The 24791-nt window shown below is 36.5% G+C and overlaps 1 protein-coding gene across 13 annotated transcripts in view; it reads left to right on the top strand.

The window, feature by feature from the left end:
• The window catches only part of RALGAPB (Ral GTPase activating protein non-catalytic subunit beta), a 62102-nt gene extending 43464 nt beyond the window's left edge, over nt 1–18638 (top strand). For 4 of the 13 annotated variants that reach the window (XM_034414098.2, XM_034414097.2, XM_034414096.2 and 1 more), the window contains 15 exons: nt 83–216; nt 625–807; nt 3068–3219; nt 3557–3744; nt 4871–4977; nt 5928–6080; nt 6618–6827; nt 7710–7868; nt 8746–8911; nt 9320–9442; nt 10372–10508; nt 12302–12410; nt 12742–12820; nt 13424–13572; nt 14621–18638. In XM_034414098.2, the coding sequence (XP_034269989.1) occupies nt 83–216; nt 625–807; nt 3068–3219; nt 3557–3744; nt 4871–4977; nt 5928–6080; nt 6618–6827; nt 7710–7868; nt 8746–8911; nt 9320–9442; nt 10372–10508; nt 12302–12410; nt 12742–12820; nt 13424–13572; nt 14621–14814 (2243 nt within the window). In that variant the 3' untranslated portion in view covers nt 14815–18638. The remainder of the gene's footprint in view (nt 1–82; nt 217–624; nt 808–3067; nt 3220–3556; nt 3745–4870; nt 4978–5927; nt 6081–6617; nt 6828–7709; nt 7869–8745; nt 8912–9319; nt 9443–10371; nt 10509–12301; nt 12411–12741; nt 12821–13423; nt 13573–14620) is intronic. The other 9 variants (XM_087889247.1, XM_087889244.1, XM_034414093.2 and 6 more) reach the window with 3 other exon arrangements.
• The last annotated feature ends 6153 nt before the right edge of the window (nt 18639–24791 follow it).

Genomic DNA, 24791 nt, shown 5'->3' with positions numbered 1-24791 from the left:
TGATGGACTGCTTTGCTAATTGTCACTAATGCTTAGTTGTTTTCCCTCCCTGTGGTGTGTGGTATTGGGGTTTATATTCTAGCTCTTCATACAGATACTGCAGCTGGACTCCTGATCCGCAGCATTCATTTGGTAACACAGAGGCTCAACGCACAGTGGAGACAGGAAATGAGCATTTCACTAGCTGCATTAGAGCTACTCTCTGGCCTGGCAAAGGTGAGCATTAGGGAATCTTCTGAGAATTATTTGGGTTAGGCTGGAGGATTTGGGCTTATCTTCCCTTTACTTCTTTACCAAAATCTCTTTCCTCCTTTGGGAATGTCTAGCAGAGCTGGCAATGTAACTTGTTCCATAGTAGGATCTCATATTTTTCCCTACTTGGAAAAAAAATGTTACAAAAAAACTGAATTGAATAGCAATTAAACGAAATAAAATTAGTTAAAAACAAAGCTCTTTAAGTCAGAAGCATTTAAAAGAAAATAAAAATCCAGTATCCATGGGCCTTTTGCAATCCATCCTATAGTTTGATATATTAAATTCACTTGTGTATTTATAGGGTTTTAATTTAGATTTAATGTAGAGAGTGATTTCCTAAAGCTAAGCAACTTTTTTTTCTCATGTCAGATGAAGGTTGGTGTTGACTCTTCTGATAGGAAGAGAGCAATTAGCTCTGTGTGCTGCTACATTGTGTATCAGTGTAGTCGTCCAGCTCCTCTCCATTCTAGAGATCTCCATTCCATGATAGTAGCAGCGTTTCAGTGTCTCTGTGTCTGGCTCACCGAACATCCAGACATCCTTGATGAAAAGGTGAGTGAAAGTACCGCTCTATATAAGCATAGTTATTTGTAACAATTAGTCCCTTTTAATAATTTAAACAATACACTTAAAAGATGAACAGTGGTAGATGCAAGCATTTCGTATTGACTGATCAGTACTTACATTACAATAACATGGTTGAAATCAGCCTCAAATATAAGATCTAGCAGGAGCATTAATTAAGCCTATATAATGTGTGCAGAAAGCAACCATTGACAAGCCTTACGCCCACAGGAGGCGTAGATTGACATACAGCTGTTTCTGCATGCACAAGGGAGGCTTCAATCGCAACTGCTTCAGCAAAACACAGAAAACAAGAGTTACTATGACTCAGTAAAACTTTTTAACACAGAGTTTGGATCCACCTGGTGGCCCGTAGCTAGTAAGTGCTGTGCAATGGCTGAAGAAGGCATTTTATGGCCATGATTTGCTGCTGTTGTTGGATTACTCAATGCTGTCTGGACCCATTTTGGAAGATGCTCCTTTATTCTGAAAGCCAAGCACCTATCAGTTCTGCCGATGTAATTGTCTTTTAACCATGTTATTGTAATGTAGGTACTGATGAGTCAATACGAAATACTTGCATTTACCGCTGTTCATCTTTTAATTGTATTGTTTAAATAGTTATTTGTGGTAATAACTACAAGAAGTCCTCAACTTACAACCATTCCTTTATTGACTGTTTGAAGTTGCAACAGCACTGGAAAAAATGATGGAGGACCATTTTTCACATTTACAATATTGCAGCATCCCTGTGGTCACCAGCAAAATTCAGTTGCTTGGCAACTGTTTCTTATTTATGACGGTTGCAGTGTCCCGCAGTCATGTGACCACCTTTTGTAACCTTCTCACAAACAAAGTCAATAGGAAAGCCAGATTCACTTAACAACTGTGAAAAGAAATTTCGTAAAAATGGGGCAAAACTCACTTAACAAATATCTTGTTTAGCAACATAAATGTTGAGCGCAATTGTGGTCATAAGTTGAGGAATACTTATATATCTTTCTACACTGTATCTGCATGTTTTGTTTGTAAAAGCAATACAAGTAGGAGTGTAAAGTTTTCATTGGAAAACCACATTTCACCCGTCAACAATTGCCCCAGGAATTATCCTTTAGTTTGTTTTCAAAATATGCAGTCCACAACAAATCATGACATCTGCCTCAATTAAGCCACAGGAAATGGGGCAAAGTAAAAGCAGTTACTAAAACTCTGGTAATTTGCATGTTCTTTCTTAAATGTTTTTAATCACAAAAGACATTATGATGGACATATATCCTCCTCCTGCAAACATTAGCTATCAAAACGACTATATATATTATTTTAAACCAGGGGTGCTATTCAGCAGGTTCTGACCGGTTCTGGAGAACCGGTAGCTGAAATTTTGAGTAGTTCAGAGAACCGGCAAATACCATCTCTGGCTGGCCCCACAGTGGGATGGGAATGGAGATTTTGCAGTATCCTTCCCCTGGAGTGGGGAGGGAATGGGGATTTTGCAGTATCCTTCCCCTGGAGTGGGGAGGGAATGGGGATTTTGCAGTATCCTTTCCCTGCCATGCCCACCAAGCCATACCACGCCCACAGAACGGTAGTAAAAAAAATTGCATTCCACCACTGTTTTAAACCCAGTACTAGTAAGTTTTAATAATAGCAAAAAGCATCTTAGAGTTTTTATCATTATAGATTCCATAGGTAGTAGGTTGTTTTGGACTCCTCTAGCTCTTAAAAGGTCTGTTAAATTACAAAGTTTCTTGAAAATATCCAAGTGATATCAATGCCAGGAAAGTGAGCTTTTAATATACAGTGGCTGCCCTAATAAACTAATGGTGTAAAGTACCTAAGAAATTAATTAGTGAAAAACCTAACCTATATCAAATTGAAACAATGTAAAAGGTCTCCATTATGATTTCTGTGATCCACACATACGGATTATCTACTTATTTAGTATCCTTCTGAGACTTTCAGAGTTTACAGGAATGTAACAGGAGCCCTGCACAGTACATACCACAAATCTAAATATAGGTTCTGCTTTTAGTTTTTTTGGACCAATCCAAAGATGGAGCATTCTTCTTTTGGTTCCTTGTTCTGTTGAGAAACTTATTTTCTTATTGTTGTTTCTGCTCAGTTTATTCATTTTACTCTACATTCATCCTCTCGTTTTCCCCCAAATATTTATAGAGTTGTTTAAGGTCTTTATTTCTTTATTAAAGCGTTATTCGTTAAATAGCTGAGTGGTACATTCCTTTTTTAGGATTGTTTAAAAGAAGTATTGGAGATTGTGGAACTGGGCATCTCAGGAAGTAAATCCAGAAGTAGTGAACAAGAAGTTAAGTACAAAGGAGATAAAGAGCCAAATCCTGCTTCCATGAGAGTGAAGGATGCAGCTGAAGCTACCCTCACCTGGTATGAAAGATTATTGAAAGTAATCCTGTTAACCACAGTATAATATTTTTCTTAGCTTGATTAACGTTTCTACAATGAATTTGCTCAAAACAGTGTTTTACTTAAAACTGAAGAAACTTGGAAATATTTATTTACTTTAAAGAACATACTTTCAGTTTTAGCATTTTCCTCTAAATATCCTATCCTTGATTATATTACTTAAAATTATAGAGTGATTGATGCTTTATGACAGCAAGATACCAGTAAAAATGTCATAGATACAATTTATGCTGCTTTCAACATTCTAATAATTTTTCTACTAAATATGTCTTGACTAAATTATTATTTTGGCTTACAGCATCATGCAAGTTCTTGGAGCTTTCCCTTCACCCAGTGGTCCTGCTTCTCCTTGTAGCTTGGTAAATGAGATCACCTTAATTAAATATGCTCGTCTGCCTTCTATAAACAAGTACAGCTTCCGCTACTTTGTCCTGGATAACAGCGTCATCCTTGCAATGTTAGAGCAGCCTTTGGGGAATGAACAAAGTGAGTAAATGTATTGTGTGTATCTTTTCAGGCATCATTGTGTATGCGTGTTTGCAGTTAATTAAACTGTTCTTCTGCATTATAGAATATTGTGCTGAACTGTAGAATATTGTGAAATTCTGCCATATTAAATTTGGGTAATATATGTGAGATGCAGCTCAACGTAAGATGATGATAATTCAGTTTCAGGATGGTTCATCCTGGTTTGTTTAAAAACTGACTAGGAGTTTGCCTGTTTTATTTCTTGTATTCTTCATTTACTAGCCTATTTTTGGAGCAAGGTTTTATTAGAATACACTGTAAAAAATGAAATTTTCTTTTTAGATTGGCTTCTAGGTAACCTTATGAAAAGGTATTTTAAAAAGACATATTACAAAGTAGATTAGAAACTGAATTGTGCTATGAAAATGAAGAGAATAAAGCTGTAATCATCATGGCTGTATAGAATATTATTAAAGTCAGTGAATCTTTTAATACCAATTACTGGGGAATGAGTAGAAAACCCTGTGCCATTTATGTTTGGTTTATGGTTTTCCATTGATATTTAGGTACCATTCAGGCACAGAATGCTAGATAAGACTGACCCTTGCTCTAATCCAGCAGGCTCTTACATTATTAGGAAATTTCAGCTGGATTGTTAAGGCTCATTTTTTGTGACTTTGGAGCCTCCAGAACACATGATAAAACTGAGTTGCAGTATAGGAATTTGAACAGAAACCAGTTAAATACAAATTAAGTCTTTTTCTATTTTAATAAGTCTTGCAGCTTATCTGTAAATATAGCCCATCAGAGAAATGTTTTTGTTTTGAGTCACTCAATAATGTGTATGCTATAACCCATTTGCTTTTATTCTTTCTTCTTGCTTTCATTCCTCTGCTAAATTAAGACTATCCAAGTTTATTTACAGACATAATGGGAGAGCCTATTAGTTTTTTTCCAGTAATTGTATGGAGCTCCTGCACATGGAGCAAGCTTATGCTTTTATCTTCAAATTTGTCTATTGAATTTCTAGCTCTGCCAATTGTGTTACTTGTTCGTCCTTTAATTGGTTTATACGTGCCCAATTGAATCTTTTTCAGCATTATTATTTTAAGAGGTTACTCATGCTAGTTTTTCTCTTCCCCAGATGACTTTTTTCCTTCAGTCACCATTCTAATTCGTGGGATGTCTGGAAGACATGCGTGGGCACAACAACTTTGCCTTTTGCCAAGAGGAGCCAAATCAAATCAAAAGGTTTTTGTCAGAGTTCTGGGTGGAACTAATTTTCTTTCTTATAAAAGCCAAGGAGCGCTGAAAAATGTTCAGTAAAGTGCTAATGTTATGCTACCCTTGGTGCAATGAATTACTGGTTTTAATGCCCCTTTCAGCTTCACTTCCAAACTAACTTTGTGCACCATGCATTATTTCCTCTCCTATTCATTGTAGACATCCATTGAGGATTATATTTTTAAAATTAAAATAACTGATCATTGAATTGGGGGTTATTTCTATTACCATCCTAATTTGGAAAATGAGATAATGAATCATGTTCATCCATATATACAGTTTGTGTGGCTCACATCTTCCATTTAACAGTTGCAACATTTCATAATAGGGTACTTGTTATGGTCTGTCCTTTACTAATTTAATAGTAGTTATAAATATGCATTGGAAGTACTGTTTTTTTTAATGATATATCAGTTAATATAAAAAATTCAATTTAAAAGAAAATATCACAAATTTATTCATTAATAATCCTAAAATAATTATGGTGTCCTTATTCATCATTATTCCAGAAGTTTCAGTATTTGTTCTGGTAATCTTTTTTTTTTTCTGAACTAATCATACTCTAATAAATCAAAATTATGAGGCTGGAGGTTCATTCTCCAAGCTTGTGATGAGCGAACCTCCACCCTCATCCTACACCTGAGCTACTATCACAAATCAAATTATGTACCAGAAATAATAGCTGAAACAATATTGTTTAAATTATTGTTATAATTTAAACATGCAAACATTAGAAATAATGTTTGCATCCATGTGAACTTATGTCCGTATCCAAAGATACAGATTAATCTTACTTTCTCCAGTCCTACATATTTGTAGTAGACAATTCTAGACAAATCCAAATTTATTTCAATCTGCTTCAATGTTTTTACAATAACAAAATATTAAAACTAGGTTGATTGTTTTCTTTTCAACAGCTGTTTGTCCCAGACCCCCGTCCTGCACCTAAAAATGATGTTGGATTAAAATACAGTGTGAAGCATCGGCCATTTCCTGAGGAAGTGGACAAAATTCCGTTCGTGAAAGCAGACCTGAGCATTCCAGACTTGCATGAGATAGTTACTGAGGAAGTAAGACATTTACAGTTTCCTGATTTGTTTCATGTTGCACAAAAAAACTGGTTAAATTCTTCACAATTACTTTTACTGTCTTGTCTGCATTCACATCAGTCTTTCTAGGGCAAAATAATGTGTTTGTGCATCTCTTCATCTATTAAAACTTTCTCTGCTTACTGGACATATAAAGTAAGTCAGTCATCATTTTTCAGGAAGCTATTGCCAGATTGGTATGGAATATCCTGTTCTCCTTTTTCTTTCCGTATCCTGTGAAAATGTGAAATCAGACAGATATTGATTCTATTAACATTGGTTGTAATTGTTGTTTTTCTTTAGGCATTTATTTAGCTGCATGTAGGTGAATTTTTGTACATGGCAACTGATGAGCATCAGCAGTCAGCATTTTATTAGATAGAAAGCTATAGCAAACTGCAGCAGCTTTTTTAGGCACCTGATTTCATTGCTCTTTGAATCATGAGAAATCCTGCAGTACATCTTGGTCCTAGTTTTGGCAATTTTGGATGTCTGATGAAGTTGCTAAATATGTTTCAGCTGGAAGAACGTCATGAGAAGCTGAGAAGTGGGATGGATCAGCAAGTTCTTTATGAGAAATCTATAGATCAGAAAATGGAAGAAGAATGGAGGAAGAAAAACTTCCCTGATCCAGTCACAGATTGTAAACCACCACCTCCTGCACGGGAGTTCCAAACAGCCCGCCTCTTCCTTTCTCACTTTGGCTTTCTATCTCTAGAAGCATTGAAGGTGACTGAAAATTTGATTATTATCTAGCACAATCATTAGAATAAAGCCATTAGGTAGCATTGATTCCAATGACTTGTGGCTCAAAATAGGTAGAACTTTATAAAGTGGAATAGAATAGTAAAACTCTTTAACTGATCATGTGCATTATTTAAAAAAAAAATCTGTAGGTGTAAAGACTCCTACAGTGAAAACTGTACTATTGAGTAGAAGAGTATGCCATACTTCATAATGTACAATAAAGTTTTGCTCTATATGTCTGTGTAGGAGATAACACTACCTATTATGTTAATGCAATTGATTTTTATTACTCCTTTTTTAATAGGACAACTTGAATGAAGAGCAGGCAGACATTAAAAAATGTTGGACTTTACAAATTGGAAAGATCATGATAGTAATGTGATGAGCAGATGGGAAGACCTGTAATGTTTTGTTCTTTGGAGGGAGTTGATAAACAAAATAGTGTGTTAAACCTGTTAGAAGATTAAAACATTTTTTTAGGATTTATTTTTACGAAAGAACATATTGCTGAAATTAGTGATTAGCAGAATTTTACAGTAGGTGTCTCTGGGAACTCCAAAACAGGAACAAATAATCTCTTGATTGATGTAGGTTACTTATTCTTGATGTGCAACTTTTTGTCCTGATTCCCTGCTTGTTTTGTAAAATATTGCTAATAAAAGGTTCCTGAGAACTTAACAGTAAACTTTTTTGTGCCATTTTGGTTGAAGTTAATAAGGTTATTACACAGTTGTGGCTTTTGGAATTTCTTTTCATACCAACATAGCAGTTATTCATTAACAAGCTAAAATCGTTTATCCTACTTCATTATAACTATTTTTAGATGTTATTTAGTATTAACATTTATACTACTTTTTTGGTTAGGAACCTGTTAATAGCAGACTACCTCCTCACCTGATTGCACTTGATTCTTCTGTGCCCGGGTTTTTTGATGATATTGGTTACCTGGACTTGCTGCCATGTCGTCCTTTTGATACTGTTTTCATTTTCTACATGAAGGCAGGCCAAAAATCAAGCCAAGAAGTAAGTAATATGCTGATTCCTTGTAGTTTGTTACCAGATGGTACAAGAATGTGTCGTAGGGTGCAACAATAATTTGGAATTCAGTGCAAATAAAATCATTCAGAATTTATGCCACAATAATTTGATTAAGTTTATTTTGTAAACTGTAAAAATTATACATAGCTCTTATTTTATTTACATTCGCAATTTTTAAACTTTCTTTTTTAGCCTACCATGATTTTACTTATTTAGGGAAAGAGGTTATGTGGGACATTGCAAATGGTGTTTTAGAATTCTTTTCACACTTATTAACTACTGTAAGGAATGAAAAACTCCTTTAAAAAGCAAAACTGTTTTCAGGAAGCTGAATTCTGTATTAATTAACACATTGATAATATTCAAAAGTAACAGTCCTGGTTGAACAAGTTGTTGTTTATCAGGCCAAAATAAGCCTTCTCTCTCTGCATAACCCATAATATCCCTATCTTCAATGGTTTCATTAAGCCAATATTTCCTTTGGTGTCCTGAGAATCATACTCAAGGATCTTTGGAAATCATATCAAACCAGAATATGAAAAATTTGGTTTAATTAACTGATATCAGTGCTGAAATTGGGCATATCAAGGGGCTTCCAGGGGCATAATTATATTATTTCTGTTTGAATAGATGGCATAGATCATTCCAGTCTACCTCCCTGGGTGATACAAAGTACGCTTATAATGTACAGCTAGTCTTATTTGTTTATTGTACCAGCCAAATTGTTTGATACTTCAAGCCAGTTATCCTGGATATCTTAAAAATGCAAAAGAAAGTGTTGATTTCCACAACAATGTTAGTAAGAAATTGCCTCTATATGTTTTGTTTTTGTGTGTATGCTATATGGTCTTTTCTTCCACAGATTTTGAAGAACGTAGAGTCTTCCAGAAATGTTCAACCACACTTTCTAGAGTTCTTGCTATCTCTTGGATGGTCTGTTGATGTGGGCAAGCACCCTGGATGGACAGGACATGTTTCAACTAGCTGGTCCATTAATAGCTTTTGCGATGAGGAGGGATCAGAGCAAGGTGAGGTGTTTTCTTAGGCCCAGGACAGTGTAACATACTGAAATAGGTCAATTTCCCTTCCCCCCCATCATCTCCATTTTAGCAAGGTCTACGTGGATTGAATAATCTTAGCAGAAAATTATTTGTGGAGGGCAAAAGTAATCATTCTGCAGTGATTTGGGAAGCTAATTACTCAGAATTACTCCATGGACACATGGATTTAAGCAGTTGGAGTGTTCTAAGACTATTGCTCTTCTCATGTTTATGTTGAGATAGGTACATCCAGTCCATAGATCTTTCGATGCAGCACATACAGCATATAAATTCTTTTTACTCAAAAAACAAGTTAATCTTCACAATATTAAGAGGACATTGCTGTTTTAATAAAGCACAAAATAGGACTTGATTTTAATTTTTTCCTCTTCTCAGATGAAGTAATCTGTTCAGAAGACATGGGAGCAAGTATTTTTAACGGGCAAAGAAAAGCATTATATTACGCAGATGCTCTTACAGAAATAGCTTTTGTTGTTCCTTCGCCGGTGGAGTCCTTAAGTAAGTGTACTGCATATGTCTTTGATCTTGTAAGTCAGGGCTGTCAAACTCCTGGCCCACGGGCTGAATGCGTCACGTGCTGGCCACATCCATTCCCGGTTTAGTGAAGGGGGAAAAAGTCCCGATACGTTGCACGACGCCACCGTGACAACGCAAGGTTGACACCTGCTATAAGTGATTAAGAAATATTTCAGCATTTGATTAGAACTGTATCCTGCATTGCAGAAAAACTTGACACATAAGAAAAATATGTGATAAATCCATTTTACGTTGTCACTTTTAAACTGGAACAGGATTTATTTTGTTCCTTCCTGCTGCAAAAAGTCATAGTGGTTTTGTCATCTTGATATATTTTCCTGTGTTCAGCATCCATTTCCTTTGCCACCCTTTTGTCATTATCTCTTAAGAGTTTAATATGTACCCACTTCTTGTGTGAACTGTTAAATGTATTTTAAGGGAATTCAAAAAATATTCTTAAATAAAAATTAAAAAAATATTTCAAAAAAAATATATTCTTAAATATGTAATAGTAATGTTTAGGCTACTTTATTTTAAAGTTCTGTGACATGTCAGTAGCATACAAAATTTCTTTTAGGGAGAATATAGTGTTAGCATATATGCAGAAATGTTTCCAGATAGTTACAGGAAAGTCTTCCACCTAAAATTCTGTCAAGCTTTTTCCAGTCAAAATTGAGACAAACTGAACTGGATCACTAAAAGTTTCTCATTCTTTTCTGTTCACATTTTATTTGCACAGTTATAACTGAATCATATATTGGTTGCAGACTAGGGAAATTGTAGGGCTCCGAAATTGCATTGTGGATTCTTTCTGCACTTAAAATGAATGAAAAAGCACTGTTAGCATTCAGAATGGATTCGGAGTTGAAAGGCCTTCTTGTTTTAAGAAACTTCTTTCTTTTGGGTTTCAGCAGATTCATTGGAAAGCAATGTCTCAGACCAAGAAAGTGATTCTAATATGGATCTCCTGCCTGGGATACTAAAGCAGCAAGCACTGACACTTGAGCTTTTTCCTAATCATACAGACAATCTCAGTACTTCTCAGAGGGTAAGTTTATTCTGTGAACTTTAAATATAAGTTATAGTTTTTATATATTTCTTTTTCCTAGTGTTTTTTTCTCACAGGTACAGGGTCCATTTTTTCCCCATATCAACCAAATAATGATCAGTTGGTTGATTTAGGAATTGACTGACCAGCTTGTTGCCAGAGTCTGATGTTGTGGGTGAGAAAGAGCATCTGGCCCAAAGTTTTTATATCTCAGGCAGTACTAGAATTGACCATCTCCTGGTTTCTAGCCTGGAGAAGTGTCTTTGGGTGGCATACAACAATCCACTAAAACACTAATAAATGAAACAGTCATTACTTTAAACTATTATATAATAATTATTAAAAGAACCTTAACAACTATAAAATAATTAAAACAACAAAAGAAAATAATAGATAGATGAACATCTCTCCAAGTTAATAATATCAGAGCCATCTCATAAATTCACCCAAGCTTGCTGGCATATCCAGGACTTGAAAGACCTTCAAAAGCTCAGGAGTAATGAGACTGACTTTATTTCTGCGGGGAGAAGATACCACAATCAGGTGCCATAGCAGAAAAGGTTCACTGCTTAAGGCTTGCCAAATGGAGCTCCCTAGATGATAGAACCCATATTACACCCATTCTCTTGGATCTGGTGAGACAGGGGTCTCCACCCCCACAGACCATTACTGGGCCTTGAGTTGTTCGGAACCATGCTGCAGAAGTGGTGGGTGAGCATGTGCGTGCATTCCCACTTGTACAAGCAACAGGTGAACATGTCTATGCTCCATTTGTACAAGTGGCTTGCCCATTGCTTGCGCAACTGGAGCTGTGCATGTGTGTGCTTGCCCATGCAGAACCGTCCCCTTCCCCCCGCTGACCTGCAAAGCCAGAAAGATTGGGGAATTCTTGGTGAAGTGAGCAGTGAAATCACGAAAAGATGTCCCTCAAATAACTTGATCCCCTGTAGGGCTTTAATGGTCAACACCTGCACCTTAAATTGGACCCAGAGACAAACTGATAGCTAATGTAACTCACACAGCAGAGGTATAACATGCGCTTTATCAGAAACACACATAACTGCCTAAGTTGCTGCATTTTGAACCCGGCTAAATTTTCTGATTTCTGGATATTCTTCAAGGGCAGCCCTATGTAGAGTACATTGCAATAGTCCATGGGAGATGACCCAGGACATGAGTGACTGTGAGTAAGGTCCCTTGATTCAGGAACTGGCACTACTGGCACATGATACAAAGTTATGCAAAGGCCCTCCTAATTACTACTGTCATCTGCTCCTCAGGAAAGAGTCATAAGTCCAGGAAGTCCCCCAAATTGTGCACAAGATCTGTTTGCAACAATGCAATCCCATTCAGTCCTAAAGATAATAACGTCCTAGAACCAGAAAGCCCCAAAACTAAAGCCACTCAATCTTGCCAGGGTTCAAATGAAGTTTGTTGTTCCCCATCCAAACCTCCGCAGCCTCCCACAGAATTAATAGGAGTCTCCACTGTTTTGCTTTGCCATGCAATTTTATCATAATAATGGCACTAAGGCCTCATCTTTTTCCAATATACTTCATTTATCATAAGAAAATACCTTAAGTGCAATATTTTGTAGCCAATTGAGTATGATATTAATTAGTCTTGGGAAGTGCTTAGTTTCACAGAGAAGCTGTTTGTTGGTAGTAAATTGATTCATAATAAGTTATTTGTTGCTGAAATGTCTTAATTTCCTTCAGAGTCTTATAGCTGAATACATGCTGCTAATTTTGATTAATAGGCGAACATTTGTTTTTGTTTTATACTTGCAATAGCTAAGTCCAACTTCCAAATCAAAGAAGTTTCCACAAGGTCGGGCTATTCCCCCCATGGGACCTGAAACCAAGGTGTACGTGGTTTGGGTTGAACGCTATGATGATATAGGTACATGAATCTTGGGGTTTTATTATAAATATGAAAGTCAAATCCTTCCTTCCTTCCTTCCTTCCTTCCTTCCTTCCTTCCTTCCTTCCTTCCTTCCTTCCTTCCTTCCTTCCTTCCTTCCTTCCTGGTTTTCTGCTAATTTCCCATTCAAATTGTCATCAGTTCCAGTCCTCTTTATTTTTTATGAAATTAGAATTAACTAGCTACCACTATTTGCAATTACAAATTTGATTTAGTTTCCAGTTATTATGTTTGTGTTCTCTTGAAACTTTATGGATTTGAACATGTATTTATTGTTGTTATTTAACCTTATATTATCCTTGTCTTGCAGAGAATTTCCCTCTCTCTGACTTGGTTTCAGAGACTAGCACTGGAGTAGAAACTACAACAAATAGCAGCACTTCGCTGAGGTATGATTTAATTTCTCTACCTTTTCAGTGACACTGTTTCTATGTGGACATAGTTCGCATCTGTTCATCTGCAACCTGTGAGCTAGGCATTACCACATCTAAGTCCCAACCAGTAAATTGTGATAAACAGGCATAAGTCAAATATGGATGGATGGAAGTATGTTTACTTCATTTCCATATATATGTATATAAAAATGTATATTTTTCATGGTATGGGCAAAATACTATTCCCTAATGACATTTAAAGTTGTTGCAGTTAATATTTCTTCCTAAGAAATTTTTTGTGCCTTGGCCACACATGGGTTCTGGTTCTTAGATTTGCAGCTTGCTTCTGTTAACTCCAACTTTCCTACTGATATTTGTGTGTATTAAGCCAGCCAATCCATTTGCTATATAACTGGTATCATTTTAGAATATTGTCTACGTATGGTCTCCTGCTGAGCTTGGGGAAATAAATGTCATGGTATAGCTGACATCTTTGTTATAATGTTTTACTTTTTATTATTTAAAAACTGAATCCTTCAATATTGGCCATCAAAGCACAATTGCTTTGTTTAGACATTTAAATGTTCATTGGTTTTAACTATTTATGTGATTTTTAAGGTCTGCTACTCCTGAAAAAGAAGTGCCAGTGATTTTCATCCATCCCCTCAACACTGGATTATTCAGGGTAAAAGTACAAGGAGCTACTGGAAAATTCAACATGGTTATCCCTCTAGTGGATGGCATGATAGTTAGCAGAAGAGCTCTAGGTACGTCTTCTATTAATATTTGGTTATTATACTAGCTTTGAATGCAGTGTATTATTACTAAAGAGTTCTGTTACATTAGCACTAGGCTACTTCCAATTAGAAAAAAATAGATCCATTAATTCTTCCTTCTCCTTGTGCTCAAGCCTCTTTCAGGGAATATTCCAGGCATGAAGCCAGGTTTTCATTGTTTATTGGGGATTGCTTGTATATTGGTGGTATGCTTTCATAACCCCATTGAATCTCCCAGTGTTAGGGAAATACATACCAAGGGGATGTGGAAAAAAGTGATAAAAGGCAAGTTGAACTTATACTAATACTTTTCAGATCTATTGCTTACAGATATATATATTAATAACATTCCTAAAAAGTGAGAAAAAGTGGTGAGATTCTTCTAAGAATATTCCAATAAAATCAACTTTCTGTCAGTCCAGAGTACAACCTCAAGTCAGACGTGCAAGGCAATATAAATATAAGCAGAATCGGGAGCAGTGAGGATTCAGATCCTTCATCCTTCCCATCCTGGTCCTCCTAATCCCCATTATTTCTTAGGTTTTGCAGTATTGGAGATTCCTAATCTTAAAAAAAATCAGCCAAGTATGGGAGCATAATCCCATCAATATATGGGCTCATTAAATAAATATTAAATCATAATAACACAACCTACTATGGCAGAATTGGCTGGTATGGAAACAGAATCCAGAGTTGGATTTTACTTCTTGTCATGCTAGCTATGATTGCTGGATGATGACAGTCAACAATATTAAAAGGGTGACAGGTCCCTTATTTTCAGCCCCTTTAAACTTTCCTAAGTCTATTTTGAGAATGAAGTAATTAGACATTGAAATTGCTAATTCTGTAATAGGAAGAAACAGTTATATACTGCATCTCAACTCTCCTGCACATATCATTGTATTTAGCAAACAAAATGGTGTCTATCAATATTATTTATTGTTGATGTTTTGGCTATACATTCAAATTGTTAGAATAAAAATGAGAAAATTCCTGAGTGAAATAAACTGTATTAACTTTATTCCCTTTTTTATTTAAGGGTTCTTAGTGAGACAGACAGTAATAAATATTTGTCGAAGAAAAAGATTGGAAAGTGACTCATACAATCCCCCTCATGTCCGACGAAAACAGAAAATAGCTGATATTGTCAATAAATACAGGAACAAACAGCTGGAACCAGAGTTTTATACCTCTCTTTTTCAAGAGGTTGGACTGAAAAACTGTAATCCTTAAACCCAGGACCCTTTTTGAACAATTAAATTGCAGCTTGGTATCTGCAACAATGAAATAAAATCTTCCCATTCATGGACCTCTTGTGTAAACAAACCACATTCTCAGCATGACTTCTGCTTCTACTGCAAGAAAATAAAGAGGACTTGCTTTTGGCTCCAGTTCTGCAGTCCTTCTGAGCACATCGCCACACCTCCAATGCTACAGAGGGAGAAGCTTTGATAATGAAGTATTATTTATTAATAGACAATATATCGGATGTATAGCAAACAGAAGGTTAACTACACTTCTCATGATTTCCCATGTTTGCGCAAAAAAAAAAAGCCAGATTCTGAGTATAGAGTTAACACATGGTTTCATATTGGTTTCTCTAGCAGATTAGATTCAAGGGCAAATTATTTTAGATAAACTATTTGTGCATTTGTCTGCTCAGTTTGCTTTTCCTTTTACGAGCAAGTCAGATATATGATTTCATTTTACTTCTAACCAGAAAATTATATTTGGGTCTTGTCCTCTACTTTCAAAGCCATGGACTGGTTGTTAAATGTTTTATCTTTGTAAATTGTTATTGTCTATGTCTTCTGCTGGTCTGTCCAGGAAAAAAAAAAAATAAACCCTTGAACCTTTGGCTTAAGAGAAGGGAGAAGCAAAAATAATCTTTAGAGTACAAGTGGCACATTTTGCTCAGTGGTTAGTTTTGGAATATATGCTTTGGTGTATGTATTGGTGACATTACAATGTTTGAGACACAAGCAAAACCTTTGTTATGGAATTTGGCTCAGTTGGATGTATGTTATATGTATAAACATACATACACTCACACATAAAAACTAGTACTTGAAACCTAAATTAAAGATTTCACAATTACGCTTTCACTCATTTCAATTGAATGCAGGACTTGGTAGGCATTTCCTATCTAATGACAAGAAAAATAAAAAACACATTTAATATGAAGTCATAAAATTGTTGAAATAATTGGACTATCTGTATGTTTCAAAAGAGTTACAACTCTTACAAAACTTATTTTTTGGCCCTTGTGGCAAGGATAGCATCTAGAATTTGACATTAGAAGAGATGGTTCTGCCAGACACTGAGCATTCTTGCCAGCGTACTCCCCACCCCTGGCCTAATAACATTATAACACCTATTTTTGTACAGAATACATGTCGCATGATGGTTGAAAGATTATCTTCCTTCATTTGCATTGACTGCTGTGTTCTCTACTACTAGATGTTAACAGGACCTACAACTTTTGGTGGATGACAGAATGAAGTTCTAGTAATGTCTATAAGCCTTGGAAAATCTTTGCATAGTTCTGAAGATGATAAATGAGTGGCGTAGACATAGGGCAGGATAGAAATGCTTTTAGATAACTTTTGTTGACATATCTAAAAATTAACCTACACGTGTTGTAAATAGAAATATTTTTTCCCAGAGAGTATCCAGAATACTTCAGGGACAAATCTTTTTGAGAGCATGGGTAAGCAATCAAAAAGATTCTATGAACCTGGATTTAAAAATAATTCCTATTGGTTCAATGGAATGTAGCTCTTAATAAATGTATCAGGAGATATTTAGGCCAGCAAGAATTCACTTCCTGATTTTCCAACATAATTTGGTGCTTTGATCTTTTTGTTTTGTTTCTTTTTTTTCCAATCATCATAATAAGAGTATAAATCAGAATATTTTTAGTTAATTATTTAGAACCAGAAAGTTGAAAATTAAACACTTTGCCACAAAGTCACTGTCTTAACTTCATAATAATCCCAGAATATTTAGGACTGGTCACTTATATATCAAGGTGATTAATAGTCTAATAATTGTTTCTCTGTTATTGAACAAACCTGATTTAGAGAATAAATCTAAATAAGGAATTGTAATATGCCTTGGAAACTTAATGTGGAGCTCATGCAATATTTTGATTTTAAACATGATAATCTTCTGCTGACTTACTTTGATGAACAAATGGCCAGTAATCATCTCTAGCAAGTGAATCTTTATGTGTTATATTATTAAGCCGTTTCCATTCTAAAATTAATTATTATGGTAAATTCATTTCCTATAGCAAAGTAAGTATCATAAAATATGAATATTAATTCTCTTACTCTTGCTGGCAACAGCTAAAACTTTGCAAAGCACTTCATAAGTTGTGCCTTTCCTTTTTTTATATCCAATTTTACCAGGGTGCATGGCATAGACTTAAAAGGAAACATATGTAAAGGAATTGCATATGAAGGTTCCTTTTTAGATCCATATCATTCTAAATATTGATATGTAAAGAGATACTTTCTGGAGAGGGATGCAGCAAAGCTGTACTCATCCAGTGTGATTGCAAAAGTTATTTTTTGAACTGCTAAATTTCCAAGGAAAAGCATTTTGGGACAAAAATAGTAGTGAGTATTTTATTTCCTCTTTTATTTTCTTTATAGTAAAGTTAAGCCAAAGACGGAACAGCATTCAAGTGTGGACCAATTTGCAAAAAGAGAAGTTGAAAAAGTTTCTAGCTATGTTGACTGTCTATTTGTGTGTGTAATATCTACTTTGCCATTGGTACTACACACTATTGGTAACTTCCCAAAATTCCCAATATTGGGAATATTCACTTCCCAATATTCTTTTAAGAGGGATAATTTGTTCTGTAATGTAACAAATTGTGGCATTTTTGACGAGAAAAGTAACCCTAAATAATAGTTTTTAGACAAGATTGAGTAATGGACAAAATGGCTGCATTGAATTAGCAGGGTGATTATTGTTATTTTGTTAGGTTCAAGAGGACCTATTGGAAAATAAGGACAAACAATATAATCAATTGCAAATGGTTCTAAGGCAAGACTGGAAATAGCAAGGCTAGTGAGGATCCTGAAATATATAGGCTTTTATATAGTATATTTGATACTGAAGACTTGCCAATATTAATCCAGTGCATGAGCACTAAACTTAATTGTAGACTTGCTTAGATACTGTTTAGCTCTATAAATTGACCAGTCACATTTAGTTCCTAGATTAAATGGCATGAACAATGCATGACTACCACAAAAACTATAACAAGCGTTGAACAATTGAGTGTCTGCATACACACATCAATTGCTGACGTAGCTAGAATTGTTTGAATCATATATGTATTCTGGACAAACCCATTAGTTAATATGATTACTAATGACCTGTCAAATCATCTTGACTTAAACAGGTGAAAGAAAAACAATTTAAAATGACTTTTAAACTAATTAAAAACAGGGTGAGATTTAAAATAAGTTGCCTTAAACTTTCCATTCAAATGTAAAGATCTGTAGCTCAGTAAAATAAATGTTAGTTTGTTCGACTCTTCTATGAAACCACAAGAAACATTTTGCTTATATAAGGGGTTTCCTTCCCCTCCCCCCTCCCCCCCCCAAAGTTCTTCTGTATGTCTGAGTTTATCCCCTGGCTTGATTTTATTTTATTATTTGTTTTCATTTAGATTTCAGAAAAAGTAGGCAAACTGCCCTGAATCTACATGTGTAAATCCTCCTATTTAAATCTGTTTTATCATTAAACAAAAGGTCTTGGTGTTGAGGCCTATATATGATACTGTTGATAAATGTAATAAGGCAGCATATGCAACAGAAATCTCATCAAACAGCACTGAGTGTTTAAAAGAAATGTATAAGGGCTTACTTTCACTGCATTCTCCCAGATAATGCATATGATGTGGTCCTCTTGTACAGATGCTGGTTGTCTGTTTTCCATGTATAGTTGAGAAGGCTTCCAAATGCACTGGTAACTTTCTATTTTCTGTGCAGAACTGTTGATTGATTGCAATAAAATGTTTTGTCTAGACCTCTCCATAATAGTTGCATTTGAAAATTTAATTTTGGGATCAACTGAGACTTCAGACATGCTACATTAACCTTCCTCAAGCCGATAGAAGGTACTTCCAGATGTTGCTGGACATCCCATTCTGGGAATCCAATACTTCTGGAGGGCACTAATTTGAAGAAAGTTGTCTAATATAAATAAATTTAGGGTTGGCCATTGCATTTCCAAATTGTATTTTGAATATGATTACACAAGGTAATTAAAAAGAATGTAAGTTTATAAAGCAGATGGCTTTTCCTACCCATTAACGCTGCTTGTTTCCTATTATCATTTCATTTTGTATTCTTTCATTCCAGTCTCTTTATGAGATATAATATTAGGGCTACACATATCTATCCTGTCTATTTCTGTCGTAAGAGCTCATGCTTACCATCCTTTCAATACATTATTATTGGTATAAACGGAGCAAGAAAAAAATGCAACCTTCACAGCACTTCCATATAAAAGGTGTCTGTTTTAGTACCTTCAACAAAAAAAGTTTTCACTTAAGAAATACAAAGCCCTTTTTCTTCAGCAGATTTTCAAGCATTTATTAATGTACAGCATGCGTATATATACTACGAGGAGGGAAAGGAAGGGAATCATGTTTGAAGTAAGTAGCTAATCTATATGCAGAGCAGTTGGGACACAGCTGTAGGAAACAACGCTTGTTTCCAATCCTCAGAACCTTATTTGCTTCCATGGGTTGTGAAGAAATAGGAATGTCTTGAGAATTGGACTGTCCCATATGTGAAGTGGCTTCCCAGTCAGGAAGCATGCAATTGTCATGCAGCTGAATATTTGGCACAGGAGGATTATAGGACTACAATTTAAGATGAACAGGGAACAAAAATAACTGTGAGTTCACAATCATAAGAGGGTATCTTTGACGAGTGCTTTGAAAGAGATGGCCTAGATACCATATGCTTAAAATCATGTACAATTATGTATAAAGTTCTATATGTTGCCAAGACATGATTTTTTTTTGTTCTTACTGTATTTTCTGTAAATAATCCTAGCACTAAATTGTAAAGGTAGACTGTAAATACAAAGATGTGAAGCTGTGCTCCTCTGTCTCTAGTATTTTATCTCTTGTTTAGAGAAGGCACAAAGGCTTGTTTGTATTTATGCCAACTCCTTGTCCAGAAGAAACACATCAGATACTGAATGTAACACAATTAGTCAAATAAATTTTAAAGATTATTCTTATGTATTCAACTGGCGGTCTTTAGTTTATGTGCTCTCTTTCCTGTGGGGAAAAATTACCTTTCCCATAGAAATGGTGTAGAATTGCATTGCTTTTAAGACATTGCAGGTTACCGCAGTCTAGAAGCGCAGCATTGCAGCCTTAGATTTGATTCTTTCTTGATTTCATGCATCTTCCTTGTCCGAGGAGATTTACAGATAGTCCTCAACTAATGACCATAATAGAGTCTGGAATTCTGGTCATAACTGCGGCCATGTGAATGAAAATAAATTTCCAGTCTTTTTTGTGGCAGTTTTTAAGCAAATGCTGGGCCCATTAAGTGAACGCCATGGTAGTTAAGCGTTAATTTAAATGAAACCTCCCAAAAAATGCCAGAAATAAGCAAAACACATTCTGGTTACATGACAGCAGAATGTCACAACTGGTGGTAAAGCTGACCTGCCTGACATGCAGTCACATAACGGCAGGAGGCAGTGCAACCATTTATGACGGCCACAGGTTCTTTTGGCAAACGAGGTCCAGGCAGAAGAAGAACATCATGGCTTCAAAACTTAAGGGACTGGTTTGGACAAAACTCAGCAGCATTTTTTCATATGACTGTTGACAAAAATAGGATTGCCAACATGATCACCAACGTCCGATGGCACAAGAAGAAGAAGAGGTGGTTTTACAGGCCATAAAACACCCGTTCCATCATGGCTGTTGTAACTTCAAATAACACCCCTGGTCATTCAGCAAGGAATATCTGTACATATAGGCCAAGACATGTTAAGTCCTGTTACATTTAATATAACCATCCACTCTATTGGACTCTGGGCAGTTTAAAAATATAAAAACTTTAAAGACACCCCAGATTAAAAACATTAAAAAGGACTACAACCCTCTGGTCCATCAAATTAACTCCAGGCCTGGGACCAAACTGGCATATATGGCATACCGGTGTAAAGGCCCTCCTGGCAACAGCTACTACAGGTAGTCCTTGACTTACAACAATTCATTTAGTGACCATTCAAAGTTACAACATCACTGAAAAAAGTGATTTATGACTATGTTTCAAACAACCGTTACAGATCCATGATCACATGATCAAAATTCAGATGCTTGGCAACTGACTCATTTATGATGGTCACAGTGTCCCAGGGTCATGTGATCCCCTCTTGAGACCTTCTGGCAAGCAAAGTCAATGGGAAAGTTAGATGCACTTAACCGTGATAACAATTGCAATGATTCACTTAATAACTGTGGCAAGAAAGATCGTAAAATGGAGAAAAACTCACTTAAAAAATAGCAACAAATTTTGGGTGTAATTGTGGTCATAAGTTGAGGACTACCTGTATCTGCTCTTCTCAAATGGGAGAAGCACAACTCTGTTCAAGACCAATGATGAGATGTTTCTGACCTTGGGGAGCTCAGGACTACAGTGGCAACAGCCATTCAGGGTGAAGTCTGTTCCTTGACCTCCAAACACTGGGTCAGTAGCTCAACAGGTTCCCTTGCAAAGATATTAATCTGGGTATTATCAGCATGCTGATGGTACTAAACCATGAACTGATGAATGACTCCACTAAGTGTCATCTAGATCAGGGGTGTCAAACTCGCAGTCCGTGAGTCAGATGCCCACATTCGGTTTAGCTCTGGGGGGGGGGAAAGTTGCGATATGTCACATGACAATGTGTTGTCGTGAATTTGACACCCCTGATCTAGATGTTAAACAGAAGGGGGAAAGAGTCAAATTCTGAAGCAACCCACAAGTGTGCAGCCCTGAGCATAATCTCTCCCTTCCCATCCACACAGCCTAGAATTGAGCATTGAGGAATTGCCTTCCACCCTCAACCCCCACAGATGGTCCAGAAGGAAACTTGTAAATTCATTTTTTTTAATTACACTATTTTTTTAAACAAATGTTTATTTTCAAGAATGTCTGCTAACGATAATACAGTGAGATAGGTGGCATATAGTTTTAATAATTAATAAAAAAATTAAAAAATATAGCAATGTGCTTTCAAAATTTCCTAAAGAAACATGATGAGTCATGCAATCTACAGACTAGAATAATCATAAATTTGAAGGGGTTGGAATCTGTGAAACAGATTGCAGCAGGACAGAAATTGGATAATGTAATTAATTAATAAATAATGCCGCATGGAAGATCTCTGTCTTGGATACCCTTTAAAACTATAAAGAGGAAGGAAAGCCAGCTGAACTCCAAAAGCAAGGCAGAGAAGAGATAAAGTACAATCAATCAATCAATCAATTAATTGGTCTAAATTCTCCTTTGATCTCCTAGCAGGAGCAAATTTTCTGGGTGGGTTGGTTCTTCATGCTTAACGCACTGTAAGCCGCTGAGTCTCCGGAGAAGGGCGGCATATAAATCAAATTAAAAATAAAAATTAAAAAAAAATGAAGCAGGTAACCTTATGAATACCTAGGCTCTAAGATAGAAAGGACTTTATTAGGCTAAAAGCAACATTTTGCAATTGTACTTTGGAGCTTACAATAACAATGTTATATGACACTTCCCCACTAGTAAACAGGCTGGATTCGGTACTGCTTCTTTCAGATAATCTTTAAACGTAGTCTTCAAAGGCAGGGCTACAAAAAAAATAAACTGGAGTAGTCAATCTGTGATGTGAAGAAGGCATGGATAAATACTGCCAGGCCACACATTCCAGAAAAGGATACAATTAGCAAATTAGTTCAACCTGAACGTCTTCCCATCTTCCCAATGAGACAAAGGATACTCCTATCTCTCTAGGGAGATCCAGAGATCTAGGATTCACTTGGCTTGCTTTATAGTCTAGAACAGGGATGTTCTAGAAACTGGATTTCTTTGAGAGCTGGATCAGCATTGTAGTTCTCCGTGGGCCGGGGGGGTGATGAGATGGATGCCTCCTGCAGCACCCTGCTGGCCAAAATGGGGTGTACGGAGGCCCTATGAGGGTCCCGTGTCGCCCACTTTTTGCCTGAACAGCCTCCTGCAGCACTTTGCTGGCCAAAATGAGGCACGCGGAGGCCCAACTCAGCCCCCGCTCAGCCCAATTTTGGCCTCCCCGGTCTCCAGCTGGCCAAGATGCAGAGGCCCCGTGAGGCCCATTTTTGGCTGGCAAAGTGCTACTGGAAGCCGGGGAGGCTGCAAATGGGCCACGGCAGGGCCTCACGCTCCCCCTGCAGCCTATTTTGGCTGGTAGAGGCACCGCGGGCCAGTCCTTTGATAGTTCCAGCCCGGCCCTGTGGGCCAGATTTAAGCATCCAGGCTCACGGGCCTTGAGTTTGACATCACTGGTCTAGAATGATCTTAATGGAAAACACTGAAATTAAATCTGCTGCTACTACCTACATAGTTTCACCATTCATCTGCATGACCTATGCCTTGGATTTCTTTCCCAGTCTGGCCCAGGCCTGTCGGAAATTACTGTGCATATCCATCTAACAGAAAATAAATCGAATCTTTTAAATGTACTTTCTACAGCTGCTTTTTAAAAATGTTGTGTAGTTGTGTGGCTGATTCCAAACGTACAAAGCTCTAATATACAAAGCTTAGGTACTGATCTCCCACTCTTCTAAATTATTTATGTTCGTTGCTAGAAAACAACATGACATCATCTCAGCCAGACTCAGAGTTAATGTTTAATTAACTCAGGCATAACCATTTACCAACTCATGACCAGAAAAGCTACAAGTAGGAGGTATGCTTTAGCTACTAGGTGTAACTTGCCTCTGCTGCATGGCATATGGCTGTTGTGTTCTTTCCTCTATTCCTTTGTTTCTGAGCCATTATTTATTTCATACTGCATGTGGACTAACTTGAAATTGTACCATTTTGAAGCCAATGAAAGGAAGAACAACCAAGAAGATAATCTGGGAATGTGAGAGCATGCAATCAAAGAAAGGACTCTGCTCTGTGAATCTCCAATTTTAGTACCCCTTTTTGTCCCTAAACCTAGAAGCTTTACATATGGATATTAAATATTGATAACAGACTTGCAGGGTACTTGCAGGGTATGAATGCTTCCTTCAATTCTTTTGTCATATATACTATACCTTTCCAATTAAGCTATATGTAATGTGCTTTATACCCTAGGATTTTCTACACAGATTATGATTCTGCAGCAAAGCAGAATATCTCTTTACTACCAAGTTTTATTTAATCTCTCTTACATTATGTCAAAAATGAAACATTCCATAAGACCTTTTTTTTTCATTTAAATCTTGCAGATTTGCCTGTCCTGCTTGACTTGAGAAAGGATGCTGTTTCTCTCACTGATGCTTTGTTGAGTGCAAATGCAATGTTAAGTTTCTAGATTAGCTTCTTTAAAGATAGGAGTCTGCTTTAGTTTCCTCTCCTCTTCCATGGATTTAACTCAGTTTGGCTTGCATCTCATGTTGCAAATGTACTGTGCAGCTCCACAGTCCCCTGACTGCCAGTGGCTATAGGTAATATTTATCTTTTTCGGACTACCATTCCAACTGCAGATAATTTAAATAGCTATTCTGCTGTGTAAAGAGACACACACAATTACATTTTAGGAATGTTTAGAAATCAGATTAGTTAATAGCACATGAAAGGATCACCGGGGACAGACTTTTTTGCCTGGAGCCAATTTTTCCCCAAATTAATTTGCACAGAGAAAAACTGAGAAGAGAGCTCTGCATGCTGTAGGAAGCATGCAGTTCATCTTGACAAATCAAGGGGTAAGAATTCCTTTCCTGTAGCCAACTCCCAGTTTTTCCTTTGCTTGTATCCAGTGATGCACAAAGTAACATTAATCTAAGTGCCAAGAGTTGGAGTTCTACCAATTCCCTATGTGTCTTTAGGAACCGAAGGCTGCTTGCTTTCTATAATAGAAATTTAGTTCATAGAAGGCTCAAGTGGCTTGCTTTTTGTAGTTCTGCATCTAATCCCCTTCACATATGTTGTTTGTCCCCATGGAATAATGTC

The sequence above is a fragment of the Pantherophis guttatus genome, chromosome 3, assembly GCF_059756535.1.
Source record: "Pantherophis guttatus breed Tessera chromosome 3, ASM5975653v1, whole genome shotgun sequence".
Taxonomy (NCBI): Eukaryota; Metazoa; Chordata; class Lepidosauria; order Squamata; family Colubridae; genus Pantherophis; species Pantherophis guttatus.
Note: the sequence above shows the minus strand (reverse complement) of the source record. Positions and strands in the feature narration are given on the sequence as shown.